General features: G+C 56.2%; 2 protein-coding genes and 1 long non-coding RNA gene across 3 annotated transcripts; all 3 read right to left on the bottom strand.

Moving 5' to 3' along the window:
- Window positions 1-1,585: 1,585 nt before the first annotated feature.
- LOC119101436 (uncharacterized) lies at window positions 1,586-4,008 on the bottom strand. Its single transcript, XR_005094559.1, has 3 exons — window positions 3,978-4,008; window positions 2,979-3,149; window positions 1,586-1,708 (listed from the first exon to the last, which is right to left on the bottom strand). It is a non-coding gene; the product is annotated as an uncharacterized LOC119101436 (long non-coding RNA).
- Window positions 4,009-4,066: 58 nt separating this feature from the next.
- Window positions 4,067-14,718, bottom strand: LOC119100637 (acidic mammalian chitinase; the record flags this gene model as incomplete). Its single annotated transcript, XM_037223714.1, has 10 exons — window positions 14,684-14,718; window positions 14,107-14,181; window positions 9,286-9,486; window positions 8,304-8,404; window positions 7,757-7,888; window positions 7,304-7,431; window positions 5,833-5,965; window positions 4,937-5,119; window positions 4,597-4,719; window positions 4,067-4,225 (listed from the first exon to the last, which is right to left on the bottom strand). Coding segments are annotated over exons 2-10 (1,224 nt in total), but the record flags the coding sequence as incomplete, so codon positions are not given.
- Window positions 14,719-16,306: 1,588 nt separating this feature from the next.
- On the bottom strand, window positions 16,307-19,046 carry LOC119100636 (transcription factor GATA-4). The gene is made up of 5 exons (XM_037223713.1): window positions 18,890-19,046; window positions 18,253-18,395; window positions 17,897-17,978; window positions 17,350-17,493; window positions 16,307-16,999 (listed from the first exon to the last, which is right to left on the bottom strand). The coding sequence occupies exons 1-5, from the start codon at window positions 19,044-19,046 to the stop codon at window positions 16,665-16,667; spliced, it is 861 nt and encodes a 286-aa protein (XP_037079608.1). The 3' UTR covers window positions 16,307-16,664.
- Window positions 19,047-21,978: the final 2,932 nt, after the last annotated feature.

The raw sequence follows: 21,978 nt of genomic DNA, 5'->3' as shown, positions 1-21,978 counted from the left end.
CGCGGGGCGGGCGCCGCTGCGGGGCCGCGCGGCCGGCGCACAGGGTTGTCGGCCGAGGACGGTACGGCGTCGGCTGGGCGAGCGAGCGGACGTATCCGAGCACTGACACGCGCCGCGCGTTAGAGGTGGTGATAATCTGGAGGGCGACGGCGGCGGCGGGGTTAGCAGCGCTGGTCGATCGGCAAGGACGCAGGCACTGAACATTGCCTCGCCATAGAAGGAATCGTGTTCGTTTGCAGCGTTCGGTGGCTCCAAATTGCCTGTGTTCGTAACGTGGTACGAGGGTGCCTCTGTGGCGTCATGCTAAGAGCTTTCCATGAGGTTCCCGCCTTTGAATACCCCAGGCGAATCTGGGCACGCGCTGTTGAGTTTTACTTGCCAGTATTATTCGTAGAAAGCCGATGTCCCCAGTCCGCGTGGACGGAACTTCCAAGCCGGATGCCCGAGTATGTTCAGGGGGCTGATGTTTCGTGTATGTTACTCGGCGTGCATCGGTTTTGTTTTGTATACTGTTTATTATAATCTTACGTGTTAACCTGGGATGGTGTTCTCACCAAGTAATGGTGATGACATGGGTCACACTGTGCTTTCCGTACTGGGTTGTACTTACGAACGCGGTTAGGTCAAGCGCCAAATGCAGGTGATGCCTGATTTGTTTTGTACTCTAGTGATAATAAATATATCCTATGCAACACAAATGTGAGCACTGTGTCGATAGATGGAATTTTCCCCAAAATATTTGCGAGAGCACTCAGAATAGTGGGATTTGGCATTAATTTGATGTACACAACATTCACAGGCTCTTGCTACAGCCAGCACGGAATCAACGTGATACGAGCGCCCAACCTTGAATTTGTGTACGCTTCACCTATTTCCCGTAATTTTGCGGTATTTACGTATTGTAGATATATTGATATGCTTTGGGCAGAGTCAGGCGACAGTGACCCCACTTGGGTTTTACCGCAGCGCTTTTGTTTTTGTGGTTTCTTTGGTTCCATTTGGATTTAGAGCCCCCTCAGCCAGCAGTGACTTTCAGGCTCCGGGATAAAGGGGAGTGGATAACGGTAACACAAACTGCATGCACCTGGAGGTCCATTCGGAGAGACACAGGCCGTTTAAAGAACCCTTTGCGGGGTATCAGCTCGGCACTTGGACGGCGCCCACCATGGGAGCACTTTAGCCGACTCATGGCTGGTGCATGGAGCTCGCCACGGACAAGCGGGGCGTCGCGAGGGTGCAGGATAAAGTGAGAATGGGGAAAGCAGGGTGGGTGGCCGCAACGTCACCCGGACGTGTGTTTGAGCCTCGCGGGCCACCGAAGCCGGCACTCGTCGCAGACCAAGCACTGATGCGAGAGAGCAACGCCACACGTGTCGTCCTTCGATTTATGGGCGGGGACGTTCAGACATGTTCACGGGAGACCCACTGATGGACAGCAGTCGCGACAGCGTGCCGTTCAGCTCCGCGGCTCCCTTTTTAGTTGTGAGCCAGGCATTGGCCGCGACGGACGACAGTCGCTCTCCAAAACGTGACGTCATCACCGGTCGGCGTGTTGCGGCCAGATCACGATCGACGCGCGGCAGGTAACGCCGGCGTCGGTCAAGATCTACGCAGATGGCGCTGGTGTGGTCTTGCACTCGTCGGAGTCGTCCGGCCACACGCACACGAGCTTGACTCGGTCAAACACCGAACCGTCGCCGCACGAGAACTGAAACAAGGCGACCATGTGTGGATCAATATTGCGTGATGACGGTCGGCGACGGAGTTTTACTACCGTTCAGTGCTCTGAATTATCCGCATATCAACCTAACCCCGCAGGTTTTTGGTCATTTTCAGCACCTGAAGGTCAAATACAGCACAAGTGCCCATATATCAACGCCAGTGTTTTTTCTTATATGAGGGATCTAGGTGAAAGCTCGTTGCGTGAGGAGATCTAAGGCACTGCGGACACCAATCTGGGATTTTCCTTGTGCGACCTTATTTGACCTGAAGGTCCAGACGTATTGACCTCAAAATTTAACACAATGGATTCACATGGATTGATACGGATACGGCGGATTTGGTGTTCCTACCTGTATTTTCATATCAGTGCAAGGTCAGATTGACTCCCCACTCCCAACTTCCACCCCCACCCGAGGGCACCGTATTCAACCTGCCACCCGGACACACGTCAACACAAACATCTATAGAAATATGCATTCTGGTGAGATAAGAGCAAAGTGAGAGTCAAAGCGTGTGAACGTGGAGAAGAGGTAAGCTATTAAGCGAGCTCATTTTCCGATCGTCTCTCGTGAATATTTCTCCTAATCGCGGCCATGCACTTTACCTGCTGGTAGTCTCAGTTCTCTTTGACCGTCCACCCCACCTGCTGGTAGTCCCAGCTCTGTCTCCGACCGTCAGCCCCACCCGCTTGTAGTCCCAGCTTTGCCTCGGCCATCCGCCCCACCTGCTGGTAATCTCTACTGTCTCTCCGACAACCCGTCCCACCTGTCGATAGTCCTAGCTGCGTCTCCGACAGTCCGCCACACTTGCTGGCTGTCTGCTCCGTCTCTCCGACGGTCCGCCCTACCTGTCGGTAATCTCCGCTGTCCCTCCGACAGACCGCCCTACCTCTCGTAGACTCCGCTGTCTCTTCCGACAGTCCGCCCCACCTTCTGGTAATCTCCGTTGTCTCTGACAATCCACCCCTATCTCCCGTAAACTCCGCTGTCTCTCCGACAGTCCCTCCCCTTCTGCTGGTAATCTCCGCTGTCTTTCCGACAATCCGCCCCATCTCCCGTAAACTCCGCTCTCTCTCCGACAGTCCTCCCCTTCTGCTGGTAATCTCCGCTGTCTTTCCGACAATCCGCTCTATCTCCCGTAGACCCCCGCTGTCTCTCCGACAGTCCTCCGTACCTGCTGGGTAGTTTCCGCTGTCCCTCCGATAGCCGGCCACACTTACCGGCAGTCTCCACTGTCTCTCCGAAACTCCGCCTCACCTGCTGGTAGTCCCAGCTGTCGCCGTTCTGGACGCACTCGTAGAAGTAGGGAGAGCACATCTTGTCCGGGTCGGGGTTGAGGCCGGGCTTCACGCAGACGTGGCTGGGCTCCGGCGTCGGGCCCGGCGGCGGGGTCGGCTTCGTCGGCCGCGTGTGGTGCGTCGGCGCAGTCTGCGGCGCACGACCGGACGCTCATGGTGCAGCCTCGCCGGACCGGCGCACGCGCCACGGCCGGCGGCTGGTGACCCGGCTGTGGTACCCCCACCCAGCGCGAAGCCTTCCGACGCCGATGGCGCGGGCTCCCACGACCCCAGCTCTGACGCGGCGTCAGCCTCCGCACACCACTGCCCGGTGGTGCGTGTAAGCGAGCACGCGATCATCCGCCGGGGGTTCAACCATCGCTTCACTTCGATTCGACGTCGATTATTTGAGCAGTTACGGCTGCAGTGGCAAACGGGGAACCTTCCCACTGCGGAATGGGAAACTGAGGTATAGCCGGCGAGGCTTCTCAAACGTACACCACTTCATAGGTGAGACGGTACTAGTACCACTAAGTAGCGATGATGTACCCTCCCCTCTTCCTCCCCCTCCCCCCCTCACCTCACCTGGTGGTGTTTTAGAGCGTGATATTTAACTCTGTTATCCAGTGGCATGATGAATTCCCTCTGGACCTGCTCAAACGCATCACGTTCACGGGGTCGAGCGTACTGGTCGGCAGAGGGCCGTCTCTCCGCTGTGAACCCCCTCTCGTCTCCACCACACTGTACGTACGGGGTTAGGTGTGGTGGTCGGTAGGGGACTGTCTCCCCGCTGTGACCCCCTCTCGTCTCCACCACACTGTACGTACGGGGTTAGGTGTGGTGGTCGGTAGGGGACTGTCTCCCCGCTGTGACCCCCTCTCGTCTCCACCACACTGTACGTACAGGGTTAGGTGTGGTGGTCGGTAGGGGACTGTCTCCCCGCTGTGACCCCCTCTCGTCTCCACCACACTGTACGTACGGGGTCGGGTGTGGTGGTCGGCAGGGGGCTGTCTCCCCGCTGTGACCCCCTCTCGTCTCCACCACACTGTACGTACGGGGTCGGGTTGTGGTGGTCGGCAGGGGGCTGGGCGACGGCACGGCGCCGTTCAGCTCGCTCCAGACCAGGTTCAGCAGCGGGTACTTGGGTCCGCATACGCCACGGAAGTCGTCCGAGTCGATCGCCCAGATCATGGCTCCACCCAATCCCAGGCTCTTGAGGAACTCCATCTGAGGCACGCCACACACACACACATGCACACACGGTCAGGGTACCGCGACGTTCATAGGTCACGCGCTGTACTCCTGTAGCGTGCATGCCACTGCGGCCAGGAGCCGCGTTTGGTGGGGGTTCACGTGCCGGCGTGATTGCGTTTTAGGATGAAACAAGACATCTGGTGGAGGGCACCCCACTTGCGCTTATGAGTCGAGACCTGGTCATACCGGACCGCAGTGTCTGATGTTGACGCGTCGAAGGTCGTGTCTCTCGGCGTCGTAAAGAGGCGGCAACGGAACGCCGCAGGATTTTGTCCACTTTCCAGCCCGGCATGTGAATCGGTGCCGCAGTTTCTGTCCGACGGGAGAGGCCACGACCGACTCACCTTGAGCTTGACCGCCTGAAGGTCATCCCAGCCCACCCACGTGTTGCCTTTGTAGCCGTAGATCACCTTCTGCTCGCTGTCTCTCACGTACGTCCAGGTCGGCTTCAAGATCTTCTCGCAAAGCTGAAAACGCACGTGTGTAGTTCTCAGTACAGATTATGTGAGCAGCGCAGCAACGTCATGTCCGTCCTCGAAATTACCAATCACTGGACAGTTTATTTCGAAGGGACCTAATACTCTTTCCCCGACTTCTCCAGTGCTCCTCCCGTCCGGCAGAACCGGCGGACGTATGTCCACGCCGCCCGGCGCGCCCCCGTGTCCGTGCGGGAGCGGACCTCACCTCGTTGTAGCCACAGAAGCCGGGCTCGCCCGAGTAAGGACAGCCGGCCATCGGCCCATTGGACGGGTCGTACGGCGTGTGGTGCTCGCTGTTGGCCAGCACGAAGCCGCGCCCGTAGAACGGCATGCCCAGCATCAGCTTCGAGGGCTCGATGACCCTCAGGTAGTAGTTCATCGAGTAGTTCTGGGAACGTTTGGGGGGGGGGGGGTCGAGTTAGGGGTGGCAAAGGCAGCTTCGTGGGGGCTGTTGTTTAACCAAATCGACAGCAGCGCCATGCTGACAGGCGAGAATTTCTTACTATTACAAGGCCTCGTCCGGGTACACGGCCCATCTAACCGTTCGCCCGGCAGGTGTTACTGTGCGACAGTCCGGGCGCACGGCCCATCTGACCATCCGCCCCACAAACGGTACTGTGCGGCAGTCCGGGCCCATCTAACCGTCCGCCCGGCAGGCGTTACTGAGCGGCAGTCCGGGTGCACGGCCCATCTAACCATCCGCCCCACAAACGGTTCTGTGCGGCTGTCCGGGTACACGGCCCATCTAGCCGTCCGCCCGGCAGGCGTTACTGAGCGGCAGTCCGCGTACACGGCCCATCTAACCGTCCGCCCCACAAACGGTACTGTGCGGCAGTCCGGGTACATCTAACCGTTCGCCCGGCAGGTGTTACTGTGCGGCAGTCCGGGTACACGGCCCATCTAACCATCCGCCCCACAAACGGTACTGTGCGACAGTCCGGGTACATGGCCCATCTAACCATCCGCCCGGCAGGCGTTACTGAGCGGCAGTCCGCGTACACGGCCCATCTAACCGTCCGCCCGGCAGGTGGTATTGTGCGACAGTCCGGGTGCACGGCCCATCTGACCGTCCGCCCTGCAGGCGGTAGTGCGGTAGCGTACCACGCTGAAGTACTCGAAGTTGTTGCCGTGCTCCACGTCCAGGTGCGACAGGTAGAGCGGCGAGTTATGGCCGATGAACGGGTCCCAGTCGCCGTGGTAGTCGTACGTCATGACGTTCACGATGTCCAGGTACCTGCCGGCCGACCACAGGCGGTCGGTGGCGTCCAGGTCAGCCTCCATTGGCTCCGGCCATGACCGCACTGCCAGCTGGAGCTCTTTCCGCTCCTCAAGCTAACTACTTCACGTGCAGAAACAGGGGCGCAGTGTCGCAAAATGGGTTGCGGGAAGGACTGAACAGAAAAATATGACAAAATCTACCACGAAAATGCAAACAAACTAGTTTTCCACGCATTTGGCAACTCTCTCCCCAAGTTGGGCGGGTGGATTTTGCACATAAGTTAGCCCCCCCCCCCCCCCCCCGCCCGCAAGTTGGAGGAGCCTCCCTCTCCCTCCAACGAATAGGAAACTACACCACTGGTAGAAACATAGGACGATGACCACAAAGCGAGGAATGCAAATATGAGTGACACAACAAGCCCCTGAGGGCGATCAACGGGCACATCTCTGGAAGTGGGCTTCTTCATGTGTACTGTGTTCAGAAGCGCACGTAACGCATAAATACCCCGCTGACAGCAGAGACTTCAAATACCCGGCTGGCAGCCGATGCTGCAGGCCGTCGGCGCTCACGACGAGCTGTGGCTGCCTCGCATGCCCCGGCCCTCGACGTGCGGCGCTTGTCTTGTGCGCGTGCTCCTTACGTGCACGTCATATGCACGGCAGATGGCTCATGTATCGTCATCATGCTGGCATGGATCAGCGAGATCAGTGGCCTGTCGGGGAACTGCGCCCCGCATCGAAAATACTTTGTCTTTATGGGGAGACAGACGGTATCCTTCGCCGCGCTCTGGAGCTGCTTTCGGTGTTCGGCTGTTCTGCTGAGCTGCTTTCGGCTGTTCTGTTTGGCTGCTTTCGGCTACTTTGCCGAGCTGCCCTCGACTGCTTTGCTGAGCTGTTCTCGGCCGCTTTGCTGAGTTGCCCTCGGCTGCTTTGCGGAGCTGCTCTCGGCTGCTTTGCTGAGCTGCTTTTAGCTTGCTGCTCTGGCTTGCTGCTCCCATCGGCGGCCCATTTCGCGGCTGACTTCCTAAGCTTACTCTGATCACTTCATAACAAGTGGCGGTTGACTAACCACCTATTCGAGGCTTTCATGTGTAAAACAACTATCAGCCCGCAAGCTTTTCAACAGGCTTTAAGTCATATAGGGATGAGTCAAGAGACGTTACGCTGCCTAAGGAGACGCTACGCTCCTTCCCCCGCCACACTTCCGTTGCGTTCCTTCCCAACCACGTGTAACTTGTGTCATCGCCCACGGATGATTGACTCAGCGAGTGAGGAACGCGTGCACGGGGCGTCGAGGGCGGCGGCGGACACCTCAGCTCGTAACAGTCGACCGCGGCCCGCCGGCCACACGTACTTGTTCAGGTCAGCGAGGTGGTAGGCCGGGTCGATGGTCTGCTTGCCAGCCGAGACGGCCGCGCTCAGCAGCAGACCCAGCGGGTTCAGCCGCTCGTGCAGCTCCTTCAGCAGCAGGCTGTAGTTGTCCTGCGCGCAGTCGCAAGCAGGCGCCGGTTAACGGAGGGCTCAGGGAGGGCGCGTAGCTGAACGTGTCACGGACGTCGATGGACGTGCGACATATGCGTATCTGCGCTCCGAGCGCTACGTGACGGTTAGTTCACTTCGAACTTAGAAGACGCGTTCAGCAAGCGTTATAGAGAGCTCAGCATGTGTGCCTTGATGGGCATCGTTGACTGTACTATTTATTGCCTGTTTCTACGGACCCGTTGTGTGGCAGTGCTCAACAGATGCACTCGTGCCTCAGCCCGGGAGGAGAACAGTATCGGCATGAGGCTGTGATGGAGTGTCTAACCACGTCATCCGGCGCGCCTCCCCGCAGCGTCGGGTACTCCCAGTCCAGGTCGAGCCCGTCGAAGTTGAACTTGTGGAGGAACTTCACCACACTGTTGATGAACTTCTTGCGATTGGCTGCTGTGGAGGCCATCTGAAGACCACACGAAGAGGAGCGGTGGGAGGTGCGCATGCCACCAGCCCTCGCAGGGGTACCGCTCAAGATCGGACGAGCCGCGCCGTTCAAGCGTACACTTTGGTCTTCGACGCAACGGCTCGAGTCGTCTCGGGAGGGAGAATGTTTAGAAATACACTTAGTAGCGAAGTGTGCTGGCTCCAAACGCCGACGCTGCGTTGTCCGTCTGATGCTGGCTGTCACTTCTCGTTATTACCACCCATGTATTTTGAGCGTTGGAAATGCTGGTTTCCAGCACGCACTTTTACCACCCATGTATTTCGCTCTCTCGACAAGTGCGTGCGGGGTGCGCCTGTGAAGAATTGAAAGGGGGCGGAACACGTGGTGTTGTCGAGCGCCCTCACCAGGCGGCGCTGCTGGGGTGTCGGCTCACCTGTGAGTACTTTCTGGACCCCTCGTTCCAGCCGCCGATTGATAGCATGGTTTTGATCTCAGGGTTCTTCTGCTTCATCCGGGTGAAGCGAAGGTAAGCGCCTGGCGGGGCAGCACGACACGTTATGATGCTGAGTGTAGGAGTCTGTCCCGCAACTTGGCAGGACGCCAGCTGAAAATTTTTACTCGCTTGATTTCTTTCAGAGTGTGCACGGTAATCTAACCCGTCAGTGGAGGTTTTTATCTTATTCATGTCAGAACGCCTCCATGGATAACCTCTTCAGGGGACCTGATGGGCTGCTGTCAGAAGACGTGCTTTTTTTGTTTTGTTTTTTTAGTTTTTAAAGCGAAAAAGCTGTTTTGCGTGCGTACTGAACTCGCCGTCAGAGCTGCAGCGTCCGGTTTAACGCATGACTACCCCGCACTGTTCTGGCCGCTCAATGCTGGGTGGCCCCGAACCTGGCTTTACTCTCATTGGCAATTGGTCAGCCAACGCTTCCACGTCAGTTAGACCAAATGTTTTCACCCTGGGGCTCGAACCCAGCGCCGCTGAATAACCAGTCTAGCGCATTCGCCCGGGTACGTAGGCAGCAAAGCAAACTCATCTCACCAAGCAGACATCACTCAGCGCCAGTCAGCAGCGAGATCCCAAACAAAATGTGCTGTGGATGAAGGGCCAATTGAAAATATGATGACAATGTTTGTCAACAATGCATCTTTACATCACCCCGATAACTGTTCAGTAGCTTGTGTGATACAAAGCATAACTCCGCGAAGAGTGCAAGGTGAAGCATGCGATACCTAATACAACGTCAAACAGTCCGTATGAATATAAAATCGTGGGACGAAAGGCTGCTCACGTCTGTTTGCGGAATCACGGCATGGGTCCACGAACCCCCGTGCAAAATGGCAAAGGAGCGATAACCGCCGACGCACCTTAGCGTCGTTTGAAAGGCAAGCCACCGCCGCAGCGGAGCACCAACCTCTGCCGTAGTCAGCGTACAGGTCGTTCCAAGGATCCAGCGAGACAATGGTGTGGTCGTTCTTGAGCCCGGCGAACGTGTAGACGTAGTGGGTGCAGATGTAGGGATCGATGTCCTCCACGTCGTACTTGCCCTTGCCCGTCCGGTACACCGCCCAGCTCTCGAAGTAGCACACCACTTTGTACGGAGTAGCATCTCGTGCTGACAAAGACCGGACACAGCCTCAGGGCGTTACCAATCATGGCGAAGGGCCACCCAAACGGGCTCAACAGTGTCTTTCCGCCGAAAACTGAGAGGTGACGTTTGCGTAGGTCTGCTCTGATGTATGCAAGGGGTGCAAACAAAAGGCATTGCACACACACGTTACCTGCACCCTCTCCAGTTAATTAGTTTAGCCGTTACGGTTTAGCCGTAATATGTTCCAGTTCAGCCGTAATATGGTCCGTAATATGTTCCATTTTAACCGTTATATGTTCCAGTTCAGCCGTAATATGTTCCGGGTTCATACGTAACATGTTCCAGTTCAGCCGTAATATGGTCCGTAATATGTTCCAGTTTAACCGTAATATGTTCCAGTTCAGCCGTAATATGTTCCAGGTTCATACGTAACGTGTTCCGGTTCAGCCGTAACATGCGCCGCGCCCATTCCCAACGAGTGGACATGCACCGGACGCCAGATCTCAGCCATTTACGATACAGGCCCGGAACAAAACGCGGGCGACTGCCTGCTGGTAAAGGCCTTTACGTATGCATATTATACTCGAAATGCTATGCACACGTTATATATATATATATATATATATAGATTAATGACTTTATACATATATGTATATGTATATGTGTGTGTATGTGTGCTTAAGTATGTGTATATATATATATATATATATATATATATACGTGCACATATGCATATGTACATGATAAGCTCCATCCAGTATCAATTGTTTTTGCTAGGAATTGAGCTCTGACCCCCCCAGCCTTCCACGTTTAAGATACGCATTGTTACCAGCCCGGTTATCTAGTCCCAGCCCATGCGTACGTTCAGGATAGTTCGGCCCGGTTCTTGCGCTGGAGATACACCGCCCGATCTTGCTACAGGTCCGTCACTGCGTGCGAGTGGGGCCTACCAATGCTAACACCAGCTCCCCTTTCTCTGCAGATCCGTCATAGCGGTTGAGTTCCAAAGGGTTGGTGAAGGAGCATGCAAAGGCAGCAGAAAACTAGTGGCCTATTTTTCCGGTAGCAGTTGTAGCGCAGGAATTCTTTCGAGCCGGCGCTATGGTTCACGTAACCTCTGTGTGAACTACTGGGCTTTCTGGGCTGGCGCAAACATGGATACCCAAAAGAAATGGGTAACGGGTTGAGTTAGGTGAAAATCAGTGGAAAATTACCGTTGTAGGAACGGTTTGGGTAAAACTGCTACGTCGTCTGAAGGGAATGTCGGACGAAATACCACAAGTAGGTTTTGGTGTACATTTTCCTGTAACTTGTACATCGTTGAGAAGCAAAGTTCTGGAGAAGTTCCAACGGATAGGCGACGAGTGGGTGCAACTTATCAGGAATGGGCAGCGATCGATATGGGGTACAGTCACACGTCTAGCTCGTGTATCTGGTGAAGGTAATCCTCCCGTGAAGGCCTCTAGTGTGAGCCTCTGCCGCTGCAGCGTCGTCGCCGGAGAGACGCCAGCTGGCCGTCTCTGCCAGATAGACGGCCGGCGTCAGCTGGCCCGGTCGCAGCCGGCAGACGACGGTAGGGTGAAGAGGCGGGCCTCTCCCACGCCCTCCGCCTGCCGCAGGGTGGCGCGCCAGTCGGCGGCTGGCTCGGTCCCCACCGACGGCGCGTGCGCTCTACCCTCCCCCCGGGATTCACGGCTTCGGTTCTGTTCGTGTGCGGTTGATTGTCATTGAATGCGAACCGTAAGGACGGTACATGTGAACTGCGCGTGATTTGAATGGACGTTCGTTGAAACCACAAAACTGGGCGTTTCGCTGTGAGCTGATTGGTTTTTAGAGCGTTTTAAGCATTTTAGTCTTTGAAAATGGCTTCTCGGCTTCATGAAATGTAGATTGCGTTATTCTCTAGTTCAATTGGGAGCTGGTGGCGCAGGTTTGAACATTTCCCCTAGATGCTGCTGTCTGAACGTGTATCGCTTATGTGGTTTCAGGATAACGAGCAAGTTTGGACTCTGAAATCGAGTATTTGTTGTCATTTTTTCACTGCGGCTTCGGCTCTCACTTTCCAAGATGTGCGTCACACGGCTGTCTTCTCGCGCACCCTTTCAAAGCTAAAATTTACCACACAGGTATTGTAGTCTAAAGAGCGCACAGGTGGTAAAACAAAGATATCGAATAATTCTGGAGACGATAAAGCGGTTTTAAGTTGTGCCCCCAATACAATTTTGTCACGCAATGCACGCAATTTGATGCGGTGTGATGGCGTCACCCTAAGAACGCAGACTATGCACATGATCAATCCATGGGCATGGGACAGTCGATTCATTGCCTGACACAATTATAAACAAAAGCAGAATTTGTTCTGTTCTGCAACTTTTCCTCTTTCAAACCTCTCCACACTATGTTACTGTTAATATCATGTAATTCCAACTTTCGCCGCACGGGGCCTCAGGTGTCGCGCTCAAGGCTTTTTCGAAATAAAGTCCGTTTTTAGCACGTTGCTGAAATTTCGGTAAGCTGAGTAAGCGTCTTTTTACAAGTTCTGTAAAATTGTTATGTTCCTGACCTCAGCCGGCCATGATTTATAACTCATTTCAGAGGTCATGTTGATAATATTTTGCTCAATAGGGACAAAAGATGCTTTATTTCTTGCAGAAACCCCTCTTTTAAGTGGATTTCTGCAATCGGTTTTTAGTTGTGTCGCTCTCAGATGAATTGCTCCATCATTCTGAACTGCATTACTATTGTTCTCACTGCTTGTATAGGTCATGCCATTCAAGGTCAAACTAGGTAAAAAATGTTACCTTTTTGAACAAATTTTGTATTTTTAAGGTACCACGATTTGTATGTTAACGGCACATATTTTACAACTTTGAATGAGGTTTCCAACGCTATCTTCCTCGGTGATGTCGCCTGTTTAGTTCTTGATGTAGGTGACGGGCCAGTGGAACTCATTGTCTTCACCCCTCCAACATAGCATGACAGATTGCAGGCAACACCGGGTGATGTCCGCTACCGCTCATCTGGTAATAGTTCTCAAGAGGTACCTAATGCTGTTGTCATGCGGGTCTTGAGATGGCAGGGTCTATAAAGCGCGGATGGGATTCACATGATCTGATTTATCTTTTAAAATATCACAGTCACCGTTGTCCAGCCATGCCGATCTGTTACAGTTTGACAAAGTGTCTCTTATACCGTTTTTCCTGGCTCTAGCTTGTTTATTTTCGGAGATTTCGTACTGTCCCCTGAGAGCCCGGCGTGGGAGAAGGTGAAAAATGTCCATTGGATGAGTATAAATAAAAAACAGTTCAGCCAACTGAACGTACCACAATTTAAGCATTTTTGTGAGGGATGATAAGCTGTAGTGTTAATTAATGGCCTGACCCAGTGGAGAGAGATAGGAACCCTAACGTTGTCCATGGCACATCACATTTGGTAGTACTTGATCAGTGTATTCTGTAATTTCATGCGCGATAGTAGCTGTAGACATGATGCTGAGCCTCAGCAAACATGGGATCGAACACTCCCGATAAATATTCAAAGCTGACTCCCCCCCCCCCGCCCACACACACACTTTCTCTGATCAACCCATTGTTATCTGATTTTTAAACTTTTTACTAAACACTGCTGGAGAATGCAGGCAGATAATCCAGTTGCCCGTCGCAAACAAAGGATGTTCTGCTGTGCCATGTATTACACTGCTTGTGTTGTCGCATGCACCAGATATCGTGCTTTTGTATTTGAACTCCCACTGAACGCGCAATACCGACTGTTCAGGAAAGTAATGCGGCTCAAAATGGTGCGTCATGCCATTATGACCTCAATATTATTTTACGAGATGCTCGCATGAACAAGTAAACACTTCTCCGTGAGAATTATGAGGGCTTGCTTTACACTTCCATAGACCAACTGATGACTTTTTTTTAATGTTTTCATTCTTACCTGAGCTGGCCTAGGCTTGACCGTATACAAGATACCTCAACCTCAGATTCATATTAATGCAAAAATACTAAACATGCCAAAATAATGTCAAGTTTCGGATGGCAATGCTTCGTCGAGTAACTGGTGGGTGCCTGACCCTATGTGTGAAGAACGGAATGGCAGCACGATGACTCACTGACACCCAACGCTCGGTTGGGTGATGCCCACCATAATGAGTATGAGAATCCATGCTTGGCAGCGAGGTCCGGGAGTCCAGGCACGGACTCGTCGCTGGCGCGCCGCGATTGGCGTTAGCGGGGCCACTGCCTTCCGAGTCCTACCGAACCGCCTCAACGGACAGCAAGCCAGGTGGTCATCAATGAAGGATTGCCTTCCGAAATATGACAGCATCATTTTTGCATATTTAGTTTGACTGCATTCACATTAATCTGAAGTGCAAGTGTTTGGTGCACGACGGCTTCGTGATAATAAGTCATTTTGTAGTGCCATGAAAATGTGCCGACCGTTCTGCCACGAATACATGGCAATGGAGGGTTGGATGTGAAATACGTATAGTTTAGTTTTACTTCCGGGTCCCTCTCTTGCCATACCCCGCCGCACTTATTTAAAGACAAGTTTGAGGCGACACAGCGACAACCCTCCGTGTTCCGGTATTTCCATTTCCGCTCCCGGAGCGTTCCCGGCAGGCACAGCGGCATCACTGACCTGGAGTTCCTGCGATGGCGGCGGTAATCGTCAGAAGCACGCCAAGTCCCAGAAGAGACGCCATGGCGTCCGCAGCTGAAGCAGCGCCATATCGGAAGGTCACGGGCCGCAGCCACGTCAGGATCGGGGACCCGGTGCTGGGTCAGCGTACGGGGCCGCGGTCATGTTAAGTGGTATGTTATGTCAGGGGCTGCGGTCATATTAATAGATCAAAAAAGGTCACTGCGCTTGGTCTGATTAAGAATGCCTGGTTCCATGCAGTGGAGTGAACTGTTGGAGGTCCTGCCAAGGTCACAGTGTTATGCCTTTGATGGCCCACGGTCACGACCGGCTGTTGAACGTGTCGGGCTGTTAAGTTGGTAGGTCGTGAGAAACCATACTTGTCAGCGAAGCCTGGGAGTCCAGGCACGGACTCGTCGCTGGCGCAGCGCGGTCTGAGTTAGCGGGGCCACTGCCTTCCGAGTCCTACCGAACCGCCTCAACGGACAGCAAACCAGGTAGCCAGAGTAGAAGCCAAAGAAGCCAGCGCACAGGCGGGTCGCGACCGGCGTCCGCCAGTCGCCAGGGCGGGTCTCACCGCTGGACGCTGTCGACTGTCGCCTGTCGGCGGCGCCGGTGCGCCAGGCCACTCCGTCGCGTTGGCTGGGCGCTGCAGCGTTGACGCGGCGCCCTACTGGGCCGGCCGGCCGCGCTGTCCGGTTATATGGCGGCTGGCGTGGCCAGGGAGCGGCCGCACCTGCCGCCCCGCCGCCGACCCCCCCCCCCCCCCCCCCCCGATGCACCGCGTCGGGTGCAGCGGCCCGCACCACGTCGGCACGGACACTGACCTTGGCTAGAGCGGTCGGATGAGCTGGCTCACAAAGATCACAAGCAGAAAAATCGCATGAGGTTGTTGTATTGTTGCGGATTTTTCGAGCACGTTTGAAGAATACAAAGCATTGCTAGGGTGGGCGCTCATTCTAAAACCCAGACCGATCCAAGAACTCGAACCAGATCTTAAAAAGAAGGTGGATGGCAAGTCCGAAGCAGCCCGGTCACTTTTTGAACTTTATACAGCTTGCATTTTTATAGAAAGGTGATCTTTTCGAGATGATTACCGCACTCACCTTTTCAGCCTTCTTTATTGCGCACATGCGCCATAAAGCCAGCGCTGGTCCACGCGATTCGTAAACCTGGACCAATTACGTAACGTTGTCGTCTCCACTGGAACATTATTCGAGGATGGATCCGACCCTGACATAGAGACTCGGTCGAGTCAAGCCCAGAGTCAGAGCCGGCATCAAATATGAGCGCTATGAGTCACCATCAGGATTAACCCTGCACTTTCGTTCGATCAACAAAGCAAAAAGTAGTCTGCAGCCGTCGGCTTCCTCAGGCGAGAGGTTGAGCCCACTCGCCGCACCTGTTCGGGTTCGACACGCCTGGCCACTTCGCCAGGCGTGTCGCTGAGTGCCGGCAACAATGACGTGCATTTTTGTCATCGAGCACGTGGACGAACGGCAAACCGCGGCGGGTTAATCCTTTTCGGTGGGTCGTGAAGGCACGGGCAATGCGGATAAAAGAACACGGCGCCGCAATAACGGAAGTTGCAGCAATACTAGGGCTGTAGTTTCCTGTTCGGTTGAAGAGCTTTGCCCCCTCCCTCCCCCCCACCCTCTCCCAACTGGTGGCCACTGGAAAGGTGGGAGTTGTCGTTGAATTCGTGAGTTGCTATTGCCTTCTGACCTTGGGCCCCAGCCCCCGAACCTTGAGAAGAAAGTGGACCAAATCCATTGGATGCCTTTTTTGCATGCGTGTTGACATGTCTTGGTAGTTTGGACTGTGGAGGCTGTGTTTGTGGAGAGACGCACGATTCTGTGGAGATAATGAGGCGTCGGAACATGACAGTTCTTGCTCAGTGATTCGTGCATGCCTGAAGGTGGACTGGATGGTTTAGAAACTGAGGCGGGTGCCTCTGGTCCTCCAGACCACGAATGAGGCAGGTCGAAGTCGAATATTGGGCCTTTGATGTGCCTAGAAGCATTCCATATATGTCTTAGCCCCCACTGACTGAGCCCCCACATGCCCGGTTATCTTACAATAGCCGGGCGTGACTTGAAACAACTGAAGCTAGGGTGTCGTCTCTTAGCTTGGGCCCATGACCATACTTCATGCCAGCATGGAGAAGAAAGCTCAAACAAACTTTCAATATACGCCAATGCTTCACGCTTTTCCACAGACATTGGGACACATTTATTAGAAAAAGACGTATTAAACGAAATGACATCCGTCAATCACCTCATAGCCATCTTAGAATATCCTGGCTAAAGCGTGTATTGCCGAGAATAAGAACACTTGCGATCCAATATCACTATTTTGAAAACGTGTCCATAGAGATTCGCACAAGTCAACGCAGCTCATACCCTTCTTTTATCACAAATACCATGCAAAATTCAACTCTCAAATCACAAAATATGTGCACACTATATACTCATGATTGCATGAATTGCAATATCAGTTCGTTAGGGTTCATCGGCAGTGGTACGTCGGCGCGCGTGGCCCTACGCTCATGCCCAGCATCACGGAGGGCTGTGCGCGCTGTCCGAGCACATGGCTTTACTGAGCGCTGGCCCGTACCCCAGGCCGGGCGCGAGGCCGGTGAAGGCGGCGGTCGGCGCGACCCCGCCGGGCAGGGCCAGGCTCGAGCCGGACACGGGCGACCGGTGCACAGATGACGCCCCGGTCGCTGCGCCGAACTCCGAGGTGGCGCTGCCGGCGACCGACCGGTAGGAGCAGCTGAGCGTCGGCTCGGCGGCGGCCGGCCGGCAGGAGGTGGACGTGGCGGCCGCTGTCGTCGGGGTCTCCCGCGCTGGCGTCGTCAGCTGGCACTCCTTGCCCTTCTCGATGCTTGCGCCTGAAACACGCGTCTCCGCTGAGCCGCCGTCCAGTTGGAGAATGCTTGAGAGGCGAGAATGCAAGCAGCTTGATCGGGATACATGCGTACCTGCTACAGGCTGCAATGATTAATTTATTTAAAATGCATTTTTGTGAATAACAAGATCGGTAGCTGCCTACGTTGATCTTAGCAAACATGTGCATGCATAATGTCAGGTACGTTGTGTCAGTGCGATAAATGCTCCCTGGTTAAAGTTAGTTAGATCTATTGCCATCCAAAACAAAGATGTCGCATACCAGGCAAAGATTGAATCGGTACGATGGCTGATTAACTAAGCACGGACTAACAAAGGATCTCGAAAAACTTACACTCTTTTTTGTCCTTATCTTCTGTTCGTCTCTTGCTTTTCGGCTTCCGTTTCCGAGTTTGAATTCCGTCTTTCCTCATGGACAGGGGTCGGCGGATGCCATGAAGCTTGAAGTACAGACCACAGGCGTTGCAAACCGGCTCACCTGTAACTTAGCTTGGTAAGATCCCTGACGACCGGATGGCAGTCACGGTTATGTACACATGTAGCTACCTCGGTATCGTGGTCACGAAGGTCTTGAGCTCGTGGGTCAGATTTTGCTCACCACAGCGCCTCCGCCCATGCCGATACGCTCGGAAAGATGGTCGGTACGCAAAGGGAAACCGCATCATCTAAGCGCGATATGGAGAGGACCATTTATGGCGTGCGTCGTAATTACACCTCTGCTTGGCGTAGCAAGTGACCACCTCAACCAAACGTAACGAGCGATAAGGGTCAACAGTAACACCATTTGTCTACAAGCCTAGACAACTCTTCATCAATGAGCAGAATACAGGACCGGAGCGCACTGCAGGGCCGGTGCCGCCGCCCGCGCGTCCATACGTCACCTTCGTTGTTCCGCCTCCAGAGAGTCGTCTGCGTGGTGCCACAGTTCGTGCACATCGAGTGAAATCGACGAGCGTACGGCGACTAAAAGAACGGCACAAATACGGGATTATTAGCAATCAGCGTTTCGGACCGATTTTATGTTAAGCCTGAACAAAAGCCTGGGTGTCTGACATTCACCTTTGTTTGCAAAGGCGAAAACAAAACGAAAAAGCTTAAGGTGGGATGTGACGCTGTATACCGTGCTGACATTTCATGCGCCACTGACAATACGCATTTATTTCATGCTCTGCTTTAAAGCATTTGTTTCGTTCGGAGGGCGGTATTTGGCGGTCTCTGTCCGGTTCATAGCACTGACCCCTCTCCTGGCGTTGAAGAGACGAGGATGGCCCATGCCCTTCCACTTGGGGTTGCAGAAGCAGGCGCCGCAGAGGAAGTGCCCCGTGCCGTCCGGGTAGCAGGACTGGGTGACCGTACCACACTGAACGCACTCACGAAACTCTGAAACGGCATGTGCGCGTCCCCTTAACAAGCGATTCCACTCACTCGACTAAACTCAGCCAATTGCGCCGTGTGGTACACATACGCACGCACGCACGCATGCACGCACACACGCACGCACACACGCACGCACGCACGCACGCACGCACGCACGCACGCACGCACGCACGCACGCACGCACGCACGCACCCACCCACCCACCCACGCGCACACATACACACGCACGCACGCATGCACGCACGACGCACGCACCCACCTACCCACGCACACACATACACACGCACGCACGCACGCACACACGCACGCACGCACGCACGCACGCACGCACGCACGCACGCACGCACGCACGCACGCACGCACGAACGCACGAACGCACGAACGAACGCACGCACGTACGCACGCACACACGCACGCACTTGACCATGACGTCACACATGTGCTTAGAAGAGCCCAACGGCGAGCAAGAGCGGACAGAGCAGAAGCAGCCGAAGTACCGTATGTTCCGCGCTGCAGCGACTGCAGGCCGGTCATGTTGTTGCAGGCCCAGGGCATCATGTTGCCGCCCGTGTAGCCGTAGCGCGGGAAGGCCTGCGCTATGCCCGGGTGCGGCATCTCGCGAGACGGCGGCAGCTTGAAGCCGCCGAAGTTCATGGAGAGCTGGCCGCCGTCGGAGCCCGCCGGCACCCCGCCGCCCTGCCAGCTGCCGGGGCGAGGGGCGGGGCTGGGTCAGCGCTGCAGGCCAGGCCGGACGCCCCGCGCCGGGTGCAGAGCGGCTCAGGGTCAGCGGTCGTCGAAGCAGCTGACACAGACCGCTGGAAAGACCCTGCGTTTGTATGGAACCAAGCACGTGTGCATGAAGGGAGTCTTTGAAGAGTCCTTCCTCAAGGGAGATTGTGTCCAAAAGGGAAACCCTAGAACGTCTTGTTAGCTGTTGTGGGCGCCGGCCACGATAGCCGGCGGTCGTACAGTATGCACACTGGAACATCACAGACGATCAGTACAAAGTCGAGCAGCATAACTAATGGCATTCCTGCAGGCACGTACGTGGGAAGGTACGGAGACCGGTGTGTTTTCAATTGCAGGAACGGTGTCAGTACAGATGATACATTTTGTCCGGTATCATTTTCATTATCGTAAGACGCTAAAAACGCGACGGTCATACTAAACAGCTCCATGCTATCCGGATTACAAAATACCCAAATTTCCGAACCCTCGGAACACCGTGTCGCACTCTGATCCCTGTGCTCTCGTGCCACCACCACATGTCCTCATTCCCGGGCTTGGACGCGGCGTGGAGGTCCTTACCGCACCGGCGGTGTGAGCCTCCACGCTGCGCACCGTTCGCATTGACTGACCTGCCGCAGGCGGAGGTGCCACCGCCGGCGGCCACCGGGCCCATGTGCGGCGTCTGTGCGGCCATGTGCTGCAGGCCGAACAGCTGGTGTGCGGGCGGGACGCACACGGCGCCCGGCAGGTAGCCGCCGCCGCCACCGCCGCCTCCGCCTCCGCCGCCGGCGCCGCTGCCGCAGCCGCCTCCCTCCAGGCCGTGCCCGCCCGTGCCGTGCACGCCGTTGTGGTACATGGCGGGCCACAGGGTGGTGCCGTGGCGGCCTTCGGGCCGGCGTCTGTACGCTGTGGGAGGCAGAGACGGGGATCAGAGAGGGGTCGGGCTCGGACGCTGCCTCCGGGCCGGCATCTGTCCGCTGTGGGAGCCAGAGACGGGGATCAGAGAGGGGTCGGGCTCGGACGCGGCCTCCGGGCCGGCGTCTGTCCGCTGTGGGAGACGGAGACGGGGATCAGAGAGGGGTCGGGCTCGACTCCGCGCCGCCGTCTGTCCACTGTAGGAGACGGAGACGGGGATCAGAGAGGGGTCGGGCTCGGACGCGGCCGCCGCGCCGGCGCCGTGCCGTCAGCATTGTGCCGCGTGTGTTCGCCGAGCGGCGTGGGGCGAGTTTGGTCTGCGCCGGAGACGGAACGTCAGCACACTGACGTCACTTCATTGTGGCGCTGATACGGTGTGTCGCCGAGCGGGGGCTATCGTGGGTGACGTCACAATGCGGAGACGGCAGTTGTTGTGACGTCATGTGAGACCGTGGAGGTGATGGCGGGCGTCACAACACAGCGATTGGTGACGCTAGCACAACAGGAAGGCATCGACGCCGCTCAAGCTACCGAGGTCAATGTCAGCCCACTCACGTTGAGCTGACCTCGAACTGGCCCGAGCGACCCAGTGACACGCTATGGCGCGCCTCGCTATGTTCTGTGAATCTCACAACGTGACGTCCGACCTGAACACGTGACAGACGCAGCCGGGCCGCCGGCGGCCTCCACGCGGCTTTAATTTGGCGTGACGCGTTTCCCTAACTTGTCAGCGGGGACGGCGTATGACGGAGCGCCGACGCCGACGCCGCCGTCGGCATCGACGGCTTCGTTAGCGGCGACAGGTAGGCGCGCGCGCCGGCCGCCATCTGGCTCCAATTGAGACATGAAAGGTGGCGCGCCACGCGACGGCGCCACCGCTCCCAAATAGCCCGCCGCCTCGTCCATCAGCGTGTTTCATTAGACACGTCGCGTCGGGGACGACGCGTCGCCGGTGATGGTCGCTGTCGGCGAGACGGGGACGGCGGCGACGGCGGGCCGAGGGCCGGCGCTCCACGAGACGGGGACCGCAGCGACGGCGGACCCAGGGCCGGCGCACGGCACTGCTGGGGATGATGTGGATAGGCCCGCGTGGCGATCAAGGGGGAGGGCTGAGGGACGTTGAGGTAGGGGAGGCGGAGGCACGGTTTGATGGGAAGGTCTTGCCGGGGACATCCAATGTCGTCGTTGATGCAGTTGATGCACGCCATTAAATCATGACTCTGGAGTGGGGCGTGTGCTGGTCACCAGGCCCGGCCGGCCGGGGGGTGAGGTCACAGCCGATCGGCGCTGCTCCGCCTCCAGCGGCGTCACGAGGAGAGGCCCTCCCCGGCCGGAGCGGGGCGCGAAGGCGGCAGCAGCAGCTTCTACGGTCACCTCTGCCGAGCGTCAACGACAGCCAGAGGCTTGAACCGGCTGTGTGTTGAGGGTTTTCCCGCGGTACAGGCAGGATATGGCGCCGGGCAGCACTGCTGCCGTGAGGGATTAGCCCGCGCTCCAGGCAGGATCTGGCGCCGGGCAGCACTGCTGCCGTGAGGGGTTAGCCCGCGCTCCAGGCAGGATCTGGCGCCGGGCAGCACTGCTGCCGTGAGGGGTTAGCCCGCGGTTCAGGCAGGATCTGGCGCAGGGCAGCACTGCTGCCGTGAGGGGTTAGCCCGCGGTTCAGGCAGGATATGGCGCCGGGCATCACTGCCGCCGTGAGGGGTTAGCCCGCGGTTCAGGCAGGATCTGGCGCCGGGCAGCACTGCTGCCGTGAGGGGTTAGCCCGCGCTCCAGGCAGGATCTGGCGCCGGGCAGCACTGCTGCCGTGAGGGGTTAGCCCGCGGTTCAAGCAGGATCTGGCGCAGGGCAGCACTGCTGCCGTGAGGGGTTAGCCCGCGGTTCAGGCAGGATCTGGCGCCGGGCAGCACTGCTGCCGTGAGGGGTTAGCCCGCGGTTCAGGCAG

Source organism: Pollicipes pollicipes, unplaced genomic scaffold, assembly GCF_011947565.3.
Source record: "Pollicipes pollicipes isolate AB1234 unplaced genomic scaffold, Ppol_2.1 Scaffold_4881;HRSCAF=5763_pilon_pilon_pilon, whole genome shotgun sequence".
Taxonomy (NCBI): domain Eukaryota; kingdom Metazoa; phylum Arthropoda; class Thecostraca; order Pollicipedomorpha; family Pollicipedidae; genus Pollicipes; species Pollicipes pollicipes.
The sequence above is the reverse complement of the archived record's forward strand: the minus strand, read 5'-3'. Positions and strand labels throughout refer to the sequence as shown.